The following is a 12817-nucleotide window of genomic DNA, read 5'->3' as shown; positions in this document are numbered from 1 at the left end:
GGAGCAGAACTGATGCAAAAAGCATTTATTTCTTAGCCTACTTGCTTAATAATTTTGGACTGCAGAGCTGTTGCTCCTCTGTCCTTGTGTTTCTGTCTGCATATTTCCCACTAAGTCCTTTGAAGTCCATTAGTTAACTTCAACTAATTTTGAACAGAACATGTTTAGATGAGTTTAAAATCCATCAAAGCAGAGAATCTAGCTATAAAGCACAAAGATTAAGTGGACCAAGTTCCACTACTCACTGGCCATTATTCTTGTAAAGCTTGCCCTTAACATTATGGGACAATAACCCCCAATAAAATTTTCCTGGCAAACATTTTATTATGCCCATGGTCCTTATGGCTAAAAAAATTAGCAGTGAGATATTGCATGAGGATTTTGTGCAGACATGATCATTCTACTTACCCCTTATGGATTCTTAACTCAAGACAACATAAGTAGTGGGAGGGAGGGTGGCCATCCCCCAGCTTTGACAGCATGAAGCACCTTCCAGAATCCACCCAACTTTTACAGTCACAACAGTAATAATATGTGTCTCAAATTAACACCTTCATAACAATTACTTCTAAAAATGTTGGCTAGAATTTCTCAGAATTTTATCTTCTTGTTGTTCCATGGGTGATTTGAAAGTTTGAATGCTTCTTGCTAACCATTTTTTGCTGCAAGTTCATGTAAAATTATCACTATGCAGATGAAAAATAGAAGTGAGACACTTTCGTTCACTGTGTATCAATATCAAGCAGTCCCTAAAAGAACTACCAAGCTCTGTACAAAGATAGTACATTTAAATTGTGAGCAAGAGAGGCTTTTTGCTGACATAGTTAAAAGATTTCCATTTTATTCTGTTACTTTTGGATTGCAAGTTAATGCATAGGACTGTTTTGTATGTTAAAGTGTCTTTTATACAGCACAGACACGATGATTATTTTGATATGTGTATGCACCAGGCTAAACTGTCCTATAAATTTGAGTTGATAAAAAGATATCTTGTACTGTGAAACTTTTTACAAGGAAAGAAAATGGATTGAAAAATCACCTACATTGATTTTATCATTGGTTTTCAGGCTTTGTGCAGTTTTTAAATATTCATCACAATGCAACCTGCTGTTTAGACCAAAGTAACTGCTGCTCAGTAGAAGCAGTGGGTACTTTTTGTTTCATAATTAAAAGAGCAGCACTGTGATTGGTGTGGTATTTATTATGAAATGATGACAAAGGAGTACCAGTGGTTTTAATAGTTTTAGCTTACAGGAGCTGTTGTTAATTTTGCCTGTAGAGTTGCAGGTGAAATAATGCACATTGGATAAATAGTCTATATTGGTTTAACTGAACATAATATATAGTGTGTTCTGGAGTTGTTTGTCTCAATAGACTATAGTAATCAAAAGTAATGAACCTATTATGTGCAGGACCTTGGAGAGCATAGAATGGCAGTAAAAGTGTGGCACATAAAAGGTTTATTAAAGGAAATTAAAGTCCATCATTGCCACACCTGCTCCCCTATTATAAGTCTATGGCAGGTCAGTGCCTTCAATCACAACTCAGCATCAGAGAACAGAGCCATATTTCCCATTACCATTGCAGTCACATTGCAAAAACTCGTTCTCCAGCTTTTAAGGATAGTAACAAGTAAAGGCTGCCATCAGCCCCACCACATAAACAGAAGCCCCTCATGTTTTTCCCTGCTAATAATCAATATCAGATGCAAATTTAAACAGAGAAAAGGTATCATTGTCTGGCTTTGATGTGCATTTCCATCAATTTATATTTTCATTTCAGACATGACTAACCTATGTTCTAGAATTACCCTTCTTCATATCCATGACTAACCTTTTCAAATGTTTGTGTTCTCTCCAAGCAGGTATTGTGATTCCAATAGCTGCTTATAATTTTCAAACATATATACAAACAAATAAACACCAGGAAATTAGAGAAATGTTTTTTATCCCCTAGAAAGGCTGACTTTACTCATTTTATTTCTCAGGTCAATTTTTTCATATTCTGCAATGTTCTTTCAGATAAGACCTTCAAAACAACTCAGTAATCTGAGTCATATAGAGCTAAAAATAAATCATACTCAGAGGTTCAACTGTATAAATGGAAAAAGGCACAAACAGGACTTCTTGCATCTTTCCTCAGTTCAGTGCAGTTCAGCTGACACTCAGAAAGAAAAAGTGAAATAATAGACAAGATCTTCTGTTGACATCACTATTTATCTTATGACATTTTGCAGGGAGAGATGCCTGGCAACTTCTGGTCTCCACACCTACCTATCACCCAACATAGCCTTATAAATCTGCAAATTGGTCTGCAGAAGCCCATGGGAATTGCTTTGTCAACAGTATATTTTATCATCACCATTTTACAAACAGGGAAACTGAGATTCCAGTCAAAGACAGATAGCAAGGTTCCCTCGGAGACTGAAGAAAAATCCCATGGCTCCCAATATTTACCCTAGAAAAAATATCCTGGTGATAGAGTCCTCCTTCTGTAAAAAGTAGGTGTTACTTTTAGAAAGGAGTTTGCCTCCCTGGACATGGTCAAAATTGCACCAATGTACAATCTGCTATATGTCACCACAGTTCTCCACACCGCAACATGAAATCTTAATCCCTTTGAATTTCAGGGTTTGCAATAAAATCCATGGATTGAAAGCCTGCCCCTATAATTATGTGTCTGGGCCACATCCAAGACCAGAAGGTGCATATTTCCAGTTTGGGTTTAGATGCAGCCAAAAGTGTAGTGAGAACAGCTGATCTTGAAACTCTCTTATTTCAGTTAGAAAACTTATGACAGCAGTTGACTTTCTGGGAGAGGTCTTTGCTTTTTCATTGCTTGTTTTTTTGTGGTTTTTTTTTGTTTGGTTGGTTTGGTTTGTTTTTTTTTGTAAATGTAAAATAGAAATCTGGGCACTATATTCTCCCGCCCAAAAAAAACCTCCTATAAACCTGTAACTCACTGTCTCTTCAAACAAAACTTCTTAAATAAGTAGTTGATTAAGTGATGAATAATTTCAAAGCTGTATATGTGTTGTTATGCATTGTCAAGCGAGAAGGTTTCATGTTTTAAAGATGAAGTTGTCAGAAATGCAGGTTCCAACATAGCTATAGAGCTATGCCTCAGTTAGAATAAAAATGCAGAGTTCCTGTAGTCACGGCAGCTTTCTGGGATTTTTGTTTCAGGAGGTAGATGCTGAAAGCAGCACTCATCCAGCATTACTCTTTCTAACCTTATGCCTTCAGCTAACACCTGTAGACCTTATCATTAAACCTACAGAGTCAGTCATAACCATCACTTTATTAAACAAATCTGCATCATTAAAGGTATCTCCTAGGTATTTACTAGATATTCACAGATGGCTTTTTATCTCTTTGACAAGATTAATAAGGCATGATTATTCTTTTTTTTATTACTGTCTAGCCTTTGGAAATGTGAAAAAAAAAAAACATTGGACTATTTCTTTTTCTCAATGGCAAAAGGTATGAATTAAAGACCTTGTGTTAATATTACAGATGGATGCAGATGGGGAAAATAAAAAGCTGCGCACACGCTCCAAAGGAACCAAGGGTGAGTTAGCAAGCATGCTCCACGACCCTGTGCCCAGAACACCATGAAATATCATAGTTCCTGTGCAAAGCCCTTAATGTGCAGTGAGAGACTCTGCAGCTTCCTTACGGCTGCTTTTTTAATCAAAGCAGGACACAGACTGCAGGCATCAAGAGGCATGATGTTATCAGCTATGGTATAAAGAAAATCCAAAAAAATCTACAGATGCTATTTTCTTTGAGTTATTTTCCAAAGAAAATAAAGGTTACTCTTTTTATTATGCAAAAACATCCCCAAAACCCAACAAAACAACAAACAAACAAACAAACAAACAAACAACCCCCCCCAAAAAAAAAAAAACAACCAAAAAAAAACAACAACAGAACCCCAAGATTATTTTCCACATTGAGTAGATTTGACAACATTGAATGGATGCTTTACAAATAGTGTATCAAAACTTTATCTCAGACCCCTGAATGTTTTTTGGGAATGTCTATTCCCATTAATTATCTATAAAACCTCTGTGTAAATGGTCCAGAAGTGAATTTTCTTTAATCATAAGGTACAGGTGTATGTGGCAGAAGAGAATCTTGTGGGGCTTTTTAAAGTATTGGTGTTCATGTTTCACTTGCAAGGTTATGACATAGTTGTATTTCCCAGATATTACTCTCTTTTTGTAAGGAACAGATGGAAATGCAGTACTGAGAGATAAACAGGCCTTTAATGATCTCAACATCTGGGAAACAAGATTGACTAGCAGTACAGCCCTCCCAGGAAAATAAGTTTTTATTTTTATTTAAAACACTTTTTTTGACTTGATAAGTTAAAAATGGATATACTTACAAATAAATGTCAGAGTTTTGCCTACCATGTGTACATTTTTGCTTATGACTATTTTTAGAGGCACAAAGCACCCATCCTTCACTCTGATTTTAATGAGAATTGTGCATTCTCAGGATTGTGCAAAACAGACTACTTCTATTTGTTGTCACAACTCACTAATTTGAATTGTTAATATTGTGCCTTCAGGTTCAAATTATGGTAAGAATGAAAAATTAGAGTGGTTTGGCATTACTTCTCTATTTTCAAATGATCAAAGGAGCTAAAAGTGCTAGACTTCACTCAGGGAAAGACAGAGGAAGAGCATTGAAGTACCACAGACTGACTGCAGATAAGGGTGTAAATACAGACAAAACTTTTTAAAAAACATAGTCACTGTCATACCAAAACTTTGATGCAACCCTCAGTGGGGATCACTGAAATTATTATTATAATACCTCAGTATTAGGGCATGTCTTCTCTGTTAGTCAGGACTGTGAGTTAAAACAGTTTGGCTGGCAGAGCAAACTTTAGTTGTAGTTAATAGGGGTTTCATACCTTTTCAATCAAAAGTCTAATAACACAATTTTAAAACTTAAGAATTTTTTTCCTCCAAGTTTTTATATATGTGCATGCATTCTTATAGTAATTAATATATCAAGAACATTTTCCCCACAAGTGGAAACAAAAGAAGTTGCCTCTGCAATATGAGTAATCCCCAGAGACACCTGTTGGCCTTGTCAATATGCTGTATACTCTTGAGTGGGCAGGAATTTGTAAACACCAGCATTTGCAATTCCCAAACTGATTTTAAATTCTGAAAAATAATAGATTTTGCATTATATTTTTTCCAGAAAAACAAGGGTCTTTGCTACTAATTAATTTTTTAAAATTTTTCTTATTGTTCCACTGAACATCATACTCCATGCTTCATGCATCCTAAAATAACTGTGAGAATTACATGTTCATTTAGCATTTGTCACTAGTAGCTACAATCTTGTGGTTAGCATGAAATAACCACCTGTGTTTTGATAGCCACTCCTCTGTCATTACAGATAGGCAGGTGCAAGGCTGCAGAAAGCACAAGCCTGGAAGTGTAAACTAATTAATTCTTTCTTGCTTTTATTAACAGTTCAAGTGGACTCTATAGCTCAAGAGCTCAGGTAAGAACTTATATTTTTTATTTTTCAGTTTTATTTTCTTATTATATTGACAAATTTATACCACTGCTACTGCTATAAAATAAAGAATCAAACAAATGTATTTTGTAAAGCTTTAAAATCGATCTGAAAATGATAATTTATGCGGATTCACTTTTCAGATATACAAAAAACTGAAGCAGAGTGTTAGCAATATTTATGCAAGCATAATCAAAAGTAATGTGAAGTGGGCAGGATTCTGGTATGTTGTCTTTAGCTTCAGCCTGTGTCAGGGCACACAAAAGATAATTTCTGGTGAATCTTCAGATCTTCAGTCTTCTTTTCCCTTTAAGATGTATTATAATATTTCAATATCTGAACGTTACAAGAGATATTAATATGTTTTACTAGATGGCTTTTATAAAACTGATCTGTATATTCCTTATTCCTGTAAATTCTAAATGCACTAGTGGCTCATTCTTTCTTAAGTATTTGTTGAAGTTTCATAGTTTATGGAAGTATCAGGGAGTATTTCTCAAACTTGCACAAAGAATGTCAGTCCACTCAAAACCATAAGCTGCACAAGGATATGTCAGACTGAAAATATTCTAGTAAAATTTCAACGTAACTACTTTAATCTACATATGTCTGCACCAAATCCAAACAACTGATCCAAAATCTTAGATTAAACTCTGGAAAGATTGGCAGATTATTCTGTACCAAATCTGAAAGAAGGAATATATTTGGGGGTATCTGAAAACTCCTAGAGTTTTTAAATTAGAATTACAATTCATTGCAGCTTCAGTGTAAATACTGGGGAAAAAATTGCAGAAAGATCTTTAGAGCTTTTGTAAATTATTTTTTTTTCCCTACACTCACTTTTCACCACATGTTACTGAGCTGCTTACCTTATAACAGCAGGTGTCTAAAACATGTGCTTGTGGGTTCATCCTTCTAGGGAACAGAAAAATCATCATGTGATTTATTTGGTCAACCAAAAATGCCCCATCTATTAAATTAGGACATGAAATATCTACAGGAAGTTATTTGCAGTGAAGAAATACAATATTTTAAGGTTTTATTTTATAATAAAACTGAAGAAATTATAAGCTTCTTATAGCTACTCCATGAACAGAAGTGTAGGCTAACTTTTTGGAAAAATTATTCATGGTGATTCACTCATACAGCTCTACTGTGAATCTCATTTTTTGTATGGCTTCAGTTTCCTGAGATTTAGTGCTTCTCCTTTTTTCTTCTGCGCATCGCTAATTTATGCACCAGAAGGATGCATTAATCCGAAGAGGCAGCCATCCAATAAAAAGGATGGTCCATGTGTTCTGAAGAGAAAAATGTTTGAAAAATAGAGGATGTGCACGTTCCTGCAACATCAGGGAAGCGGTGACTTATGTATTATTGATTGCTATAGTTTTTCCCAAGCAACTTTATTTTTCCTTGTGAAATACATGGTGTCTTAGGAACTACTGGGTAGCAGATCACTCTGTCAGAGGTGTGGACCACCTCCATAAGGATACATACACTGGTTAAAAACAGTGAGCTAAACAGCACAGAAACACATTATCCAGTCCTTAACTTGGTATTTATAATTTCTGCTGTACCAAATCCCATGCTGGGTATCTCCACAGTCAAATGACTGGCATACAAGTCAGGTGATCAACTTTTATGAATCTACTTGTCCATGAAAAAGTAGAGGGAGAGAAGTGGGGACTGCTTTTCGTAAATGCAGCCACCGGCCTGCATTCCTGTTAGTCATACCCATATTATTGTCGGAAAACTATTGAACATTCCTCAAGAATTAAAGACTGAAACAGTCTGTGGTGTTCCCTGGACACAGATATTGGAACCGTTCTGTTTTCTGACCAAGGTTCTAAATGCTGTGTTGGCTGAGAAATTTAAATCCATGCTTAATTAATTTCCCCTTTTCCCCTGGCTTATCCTATCTGACAAAGCACTTTTGCACTCCTTACTGAGTTTCTGTTACAAAGTGCCTTGGGATACTTCTACATGAAAGACACTACATAAGCTTACATGCTCATTTTGTATTATTATTAATTTCATAACATTGATTGGTTCTAGAGCATTTGTTAGCCTTTTCTTATTCTGTAACTCGTGTTTCACAAAAGTAGACAATAAAATAAATGAAAACCAAAACAAAGACTTTCAATCACCAATTAGATTCAATAAAGCATGAAAATTTTTCTTTTCTAAATTTCAGGCATTGAAATCTTTCTTAAGAGAATTCAATGCCAAAAAAATCTCTTCATTTCAAGAAAACCAAGATTTCACTAAGAAAACTGGCTAATGCTGTTGTTATCAACCATCTTCTCCTGAAAAATAGGACCACCTTTCTGCATAAAAAGTATATTTTAGAAAAATATTATCTTAAGAGAAAAGCTGGGGTTTACTTTCTTTCTTCTTTCTTAGTAAAATAACTAAAAATTCTGTTGCACTGCACTGACTTTTCAGAGAACAGACTTTTCTTCTAGGTATACACAACAATTTATGTGTCAAACTTGCACTTATTTTGTATAATTATATGCCCTAAGGAATCCCAACTTTCAGCAATATATAAATAATTTTCTTTATACATGGACATTATTAATATTTCTGTGTTATTAGTTCTAATTTATTAAGGTTATTTTAAAAATCTACTGTATGTACTGTACTGTTGAAGCATAGTACACTAAGCTTAATAAGACTTTCAAAAACAGAACTGTTTCTCCCTGAAGTCTTGATCATTTATTTATTAACAACATGATTTAATTTTTTATTTAAGAATGTACTGCTGTGGTGTTTTCATTGGTAGCTAAGCTACCTTAAGATATGATGAATCTTTTTATCACAAGCTATGCAGAGCAAACAACAGTGTGTGGTAGAAGGAAGTGCTGCAGCCAGGAGATCCCAGTTCCATACATTCAAGTTTGAATCTGACACCTTTTGGGCATAGAAGCTCTGTTGTATCCATCTTCTGTGAGAAGCAGAATGAAGAGGTCTTCTCTTAGACAGTTGTGTCATGGACCACTGAAAGGACCAGGCCCTTCAGCTGTGTTCAGGATTAGAATGGAAACCAAAGTAAAGTGAGGAATATTGGAGTGATGTATTCTCATTACTGTGTTTTATTTAACAGATGGGATACAGTACAATGAACCATCTGTAGGTTATGGAGTGGCATCTGGGTCAGACCAAGGAAGAGCAAATTGGATTGATCCAAGCACAGGATTGTAGAAGAATAGATCAGTTTGGCTAAATCCATATCTGAATAGAAAGGGTACCTTTTCTGAGTTAGATACAGGTGAAACCAAGTGTTTTGGGCTTCTGTCACTGATGATTAATGTAGAGTCCACAAGGTGTTTCAAACCACGGAGAACAGCATTGCTGTTTGGTGGGAATAGTTGCACTTCCCCTCACTTTCTACACTGCTGCATCACTTCTTCAAAAGTAAGGAAAATAACTTTTTTTTTTCCTCTGGAACTCTTGTTCCAGGTGTTGTGAGACATATTAGATATTCATGGAAGTTGAACTGTTCATTGTGAATGTATGGAGTTATGAGTATCTTGAATGCTTTAGCAGAGAGAGGACTAACAGAGCAGAGCTATCTGGATGTCTCCGTGTTAGAAGCAGTAACTGGACAATTCACCCTTTTGCTGCTGTCTATTGGTTTGGAGGGAGAGAAACCAGCAAATCCACCCTGCAAGCAATCGAACTGAAGTATCTCAGAAAATCTGTTTTAAACTTTAAACACTACAATCTTAAAATGTATTCCTTAACTTTACCTTTAATGTTTGAAGAGGTACATTAATATGCTGTTGTATACTACATGGCAACATGCTAAAAAGCACTTAACTAACTGAAGTAGCTGTTCCTTATTCTACATTGCTGAATATTTTCCTGGTTTCCTTTAAGAACTATTAAATTACATGTATGTGATTACAACTGAGCTCTGTTTCAGACAGTTACAGAATCAAGGTAGAGAATTTGGTAGATAGAAGGGAATTTGGCCAGTCAGGAAAAGCTCATGATATGAAGGAAAAGGCCTGTTCATGCCTAGCTGCATTTAGAAAGGGATGATAGGCAACTGTTTTCTAGAACTTCATGAAGCAGATTTTTAGAAGTATTTGCGTGAAAAGTAAAAACAATGCCACGGCAGATGACTGGAGAAGGAGGTGAAAGTGATACTCAGGTGATGGAAGAAGTGAGCACATGAGGAAATATCGCACAAAAAGGCTCCAAGGTGTTCCTCAGTAAGAATTGAGATTATGGTTGATTTGTGCTATCACCTTCACAGTGGTGTTATCCCACAGCACTGCTTAGAAATGAGACAAAGACTGAGAAATCTGTTTGTTCCTAGCTGGCATCTGGAAAAACTGTCAGGTTTGTCCTTTAGGCTTGGCTTCTGTTTCCACAGGAGTTGGTCAGAGACTGATTTTCTGGAAACTGCTGTGGAAAAGCACATTTGACATAATCCTGAATAAGCACATTTGGAACAGAAACTGAGGTGGACTCTTGCATTTCCTGGTGTCTCATCTGTCTCCCACTGGCAGAGAGTGTGGGACCCTTGCAGTCTTTAATGCGATTTGCTGAAACAAATTGTATCTCTGAATTCAAACAGACTTAGTAGTAAATGTTAAATGAAGATGGTCAGTAGTTATAGCTACTGCCAGACATGTCTGAGCTTCACAGAAAGTATATTTTTTGCAATTGAAGATTGGATGTTGACAGCATACACTTCCAGCTCTCCTCCCCAGTGCTCCCCATGATGGTAACTGGCTGGGGCAGAGCTGTGCCACCTTGGCATTTCAATATTTCTCCATGACATATTGGATTAAGCATTCCACCTGAGTCAAAGATCTGTCATAATGTTTCTATTGATAACTGATCTTCAATTAAACAATGGGCATTGATCCTAAGAGTATCTATTCCCAATATCTGTTAACAGAATGAGTTAGAGTATCTGCTTCTTGCTCTTCAGCTTGGAAAAGGAAATTCCTCCCTGCCCTCGCCATTATAGAAATTGAAATGGTTATGGAGTGCTGAAAATATTAACCTCTGCCTCTTACTCTGTGATTTCTGGTACAAGCAAATCTACCATGTTATTATGAATCACGCTTTCTTAAATTCCCATTAAATCTTGTTCATTTGCTATTCTTTTCTGGCAACAGTTAGGTTCCTAAGGAACTTTATCTGGTGTCCTAGACCTTACCTTCCTCAATGCATCTGTTGAATGCATGTTGAATGAATGGTTTTGTTGATGTTAGAGAAAACATTGAACAGGCAAACATAAACACAGAACAATCACTATGTGGTGCCATTTACAGCAAGGCAAAGATAAGTATATAGTCACAGAATATTGTCACAGTCATAGGAGTGACAGAGAATAGTGTTAGAACTCACTTATCCTTACTATTATACCCTGTATGTCAATATAGTAATCATAACTAAAAAACCCCCAAGCATTAATGAAAATTGTAATGGCAATCAAGTTTATAGTCTGTTATGTCTAAGTTCCTCCCTTGTTTCCTCCTTCATCTCCCAGTCACCCTCTTAATTAACTGTCAAATTGTGAATTCTACAGAGCTGTCATCCCTCCTCTCCCTTCACTCTGCCTCTCCATCTCATTTATTTTCCTCCTTTTCTTTCCCTAGAGCTTGAATGAGTTGATGAACATCAGGCTTTTTGACTTTTTTATAGTACCAGGTGTTTGCATAGTTCAGAACCAAATCAGTGCTGTTAAACCAGGAACCAAGACAACAGTTAACAACAAACAAACAGAAAGAAAGTCAAAATCCAAACATTCCCACTTCAAGTTTTCTTCTTTCCACATTCATGTGAGCAGGTTAAGGCTTACATATAATGTTTGCAACTTGTGTATAGAGATCAGATAAGTTTTTTCACTCTTGTTATGCTGTCACTCTTTGTACAGTAATAAGAACCACTATTCTGTTTCAATACATGATAACATGGTTCTGGGTGACCACAAGTAATGATTTCTTTGATATTTTTCAGGTAACCTTGGGGTTTACAGTTCTTTGACTTAAATATTCAATGAAGTGTTCTGAATAACCACAAAGATGGTTGAAGTAAGAACTATATCTCTCAATTCTTTTGAGGCAACTGTGGTTGGAGCTATTAATTATGATTAGTACTTTGTTTAATTCCTGTACATGGTGAGACCTTTTGATCTATGTACTGTGACCTCTACCTTTTCTTCCTGGATTAATTTAGAACTTTTAGAGAAAGTCTTTCATGTTTTCAGATTTGTATTTTAGCTTGCTTTAGTAGATATTTCATGTGCATTTGGTTTATAGGTGACTTTTATAGCTCTGTTTAACAGCTGCTTTAGATATATTTCTAGCATATTATGGGCCTTTTTTGATGTCTACTCTGTTGATTTCTAGTCAAAATCCACAGTCTCAGTGTCCCTTTTCTCTTTGTTATTATATTTGATTGTGGTTTTAGAAATTTTTACTTAAAGCCTCCATTTAATATTAAAAAGGGTAATTAAAATTTAGTTTTAATTTGTGTTTTTCTGTAAGAGGTTTTTTATAATATATGTCAAATCCACATCACTTTATTGTGGCTGCTAGATCGAGATAGCTATTTTCAAGTTTTTTCTACCTGAGAGCTAGTTGTATCTTAGAATATTCCCTACCTTGGACTAAAATTTTTATGCTATTTAATATATTACACAAGTCGTTGTCTTCCCCATCACAATTTCTGTGCTTATCAGCACAGAGTAAATGTTATCCTCCCAAACCTACACAGAAATTTAGGGTTGCATATGCCTTCATGCCTTCTGCTGCATGACAGAATGCATCAGAACATTACAGCCCCAAATGTTCATTTCCTCTTATGGCAGATCTTTTCCCTGTAGATGACCACAAGCTATATAGAGGTGGAAACGCCAGCCCGTAGCTTCTGCCTCATATACATCAATCATGAGTTAAATATTATGGCTAGCTGAATTGCTGCCTCTGACTGATGTCAAGGGTTGATTCAGCCAAGCAAAAGTGAGCAGAAACAGACTGTGTACAGCCTGGAGATAGCAAGGAAAGGGAAAGAATGCAGCCATGGGACCTCCTGCTACATTAAAGGGAGGTATTGGCTGCTGACAATGAGTTGCTTACAGTCTCGTTCTCTGTTGGGAAAAAAACAAAACAAACAAAAAAAACCAAAAACCAACCAACCAAACAAACAAAAAAACACCACCACAAAGCTGATCTTCTTTACATCTTCTTTAACCAGACTGTAGTTACCAATATGCTTTTTGTTTAAGCATTTACTGGCATTAGCAA

General features: G+C 35.9%; 1 protein-coding gene across 3 annotated transcripts in view; it reads left to right on the top strand.

The window, feature by feature from the left end:
• The window catches only part of ST18 (ST18 C2H2C-type zinc finger transcription factor), a 167625-nt gene that overhangs the window by 97773 nt on the left and 57035 nt on the right, over positions 1-12817 (top strand). For all 3 annotated transcript variants that reach the window (XM_062501612.1, XM_062501603.1, XM_062501592.1), the window contains 2 exons: positions 3516-3570; positions 5501-5531. In XM_062501612.1, coding sequence (XP_062357596.1) covers positions 3516-3570; positions 5501-5531 — 86 coding nt within the window. The remainder of the gene's footprint in view (positions 1-3515; positions 3571-5500; positions 5532-12817) is intronic.

Source organism: Cinclus cinclus, chromosome 1 (assembly GCF_963662255.1).
Source record: "Cinclus cinclus chromosome 1, bCinCin1.1, whole genome shotgun sequence".
In the NCBI taxonomy this organism is placed as follows: domain Eukaryota; kingdom Metazoa; phylum Chordata; class Aves; order Passeriformes; family Cinclidae; genus Cinclus; species Cinclus cinclus.
Note: the sequence above shows the minus strand (reverse complement) of the source record. Positions and strands in the feature narration are given on the sequence as shown.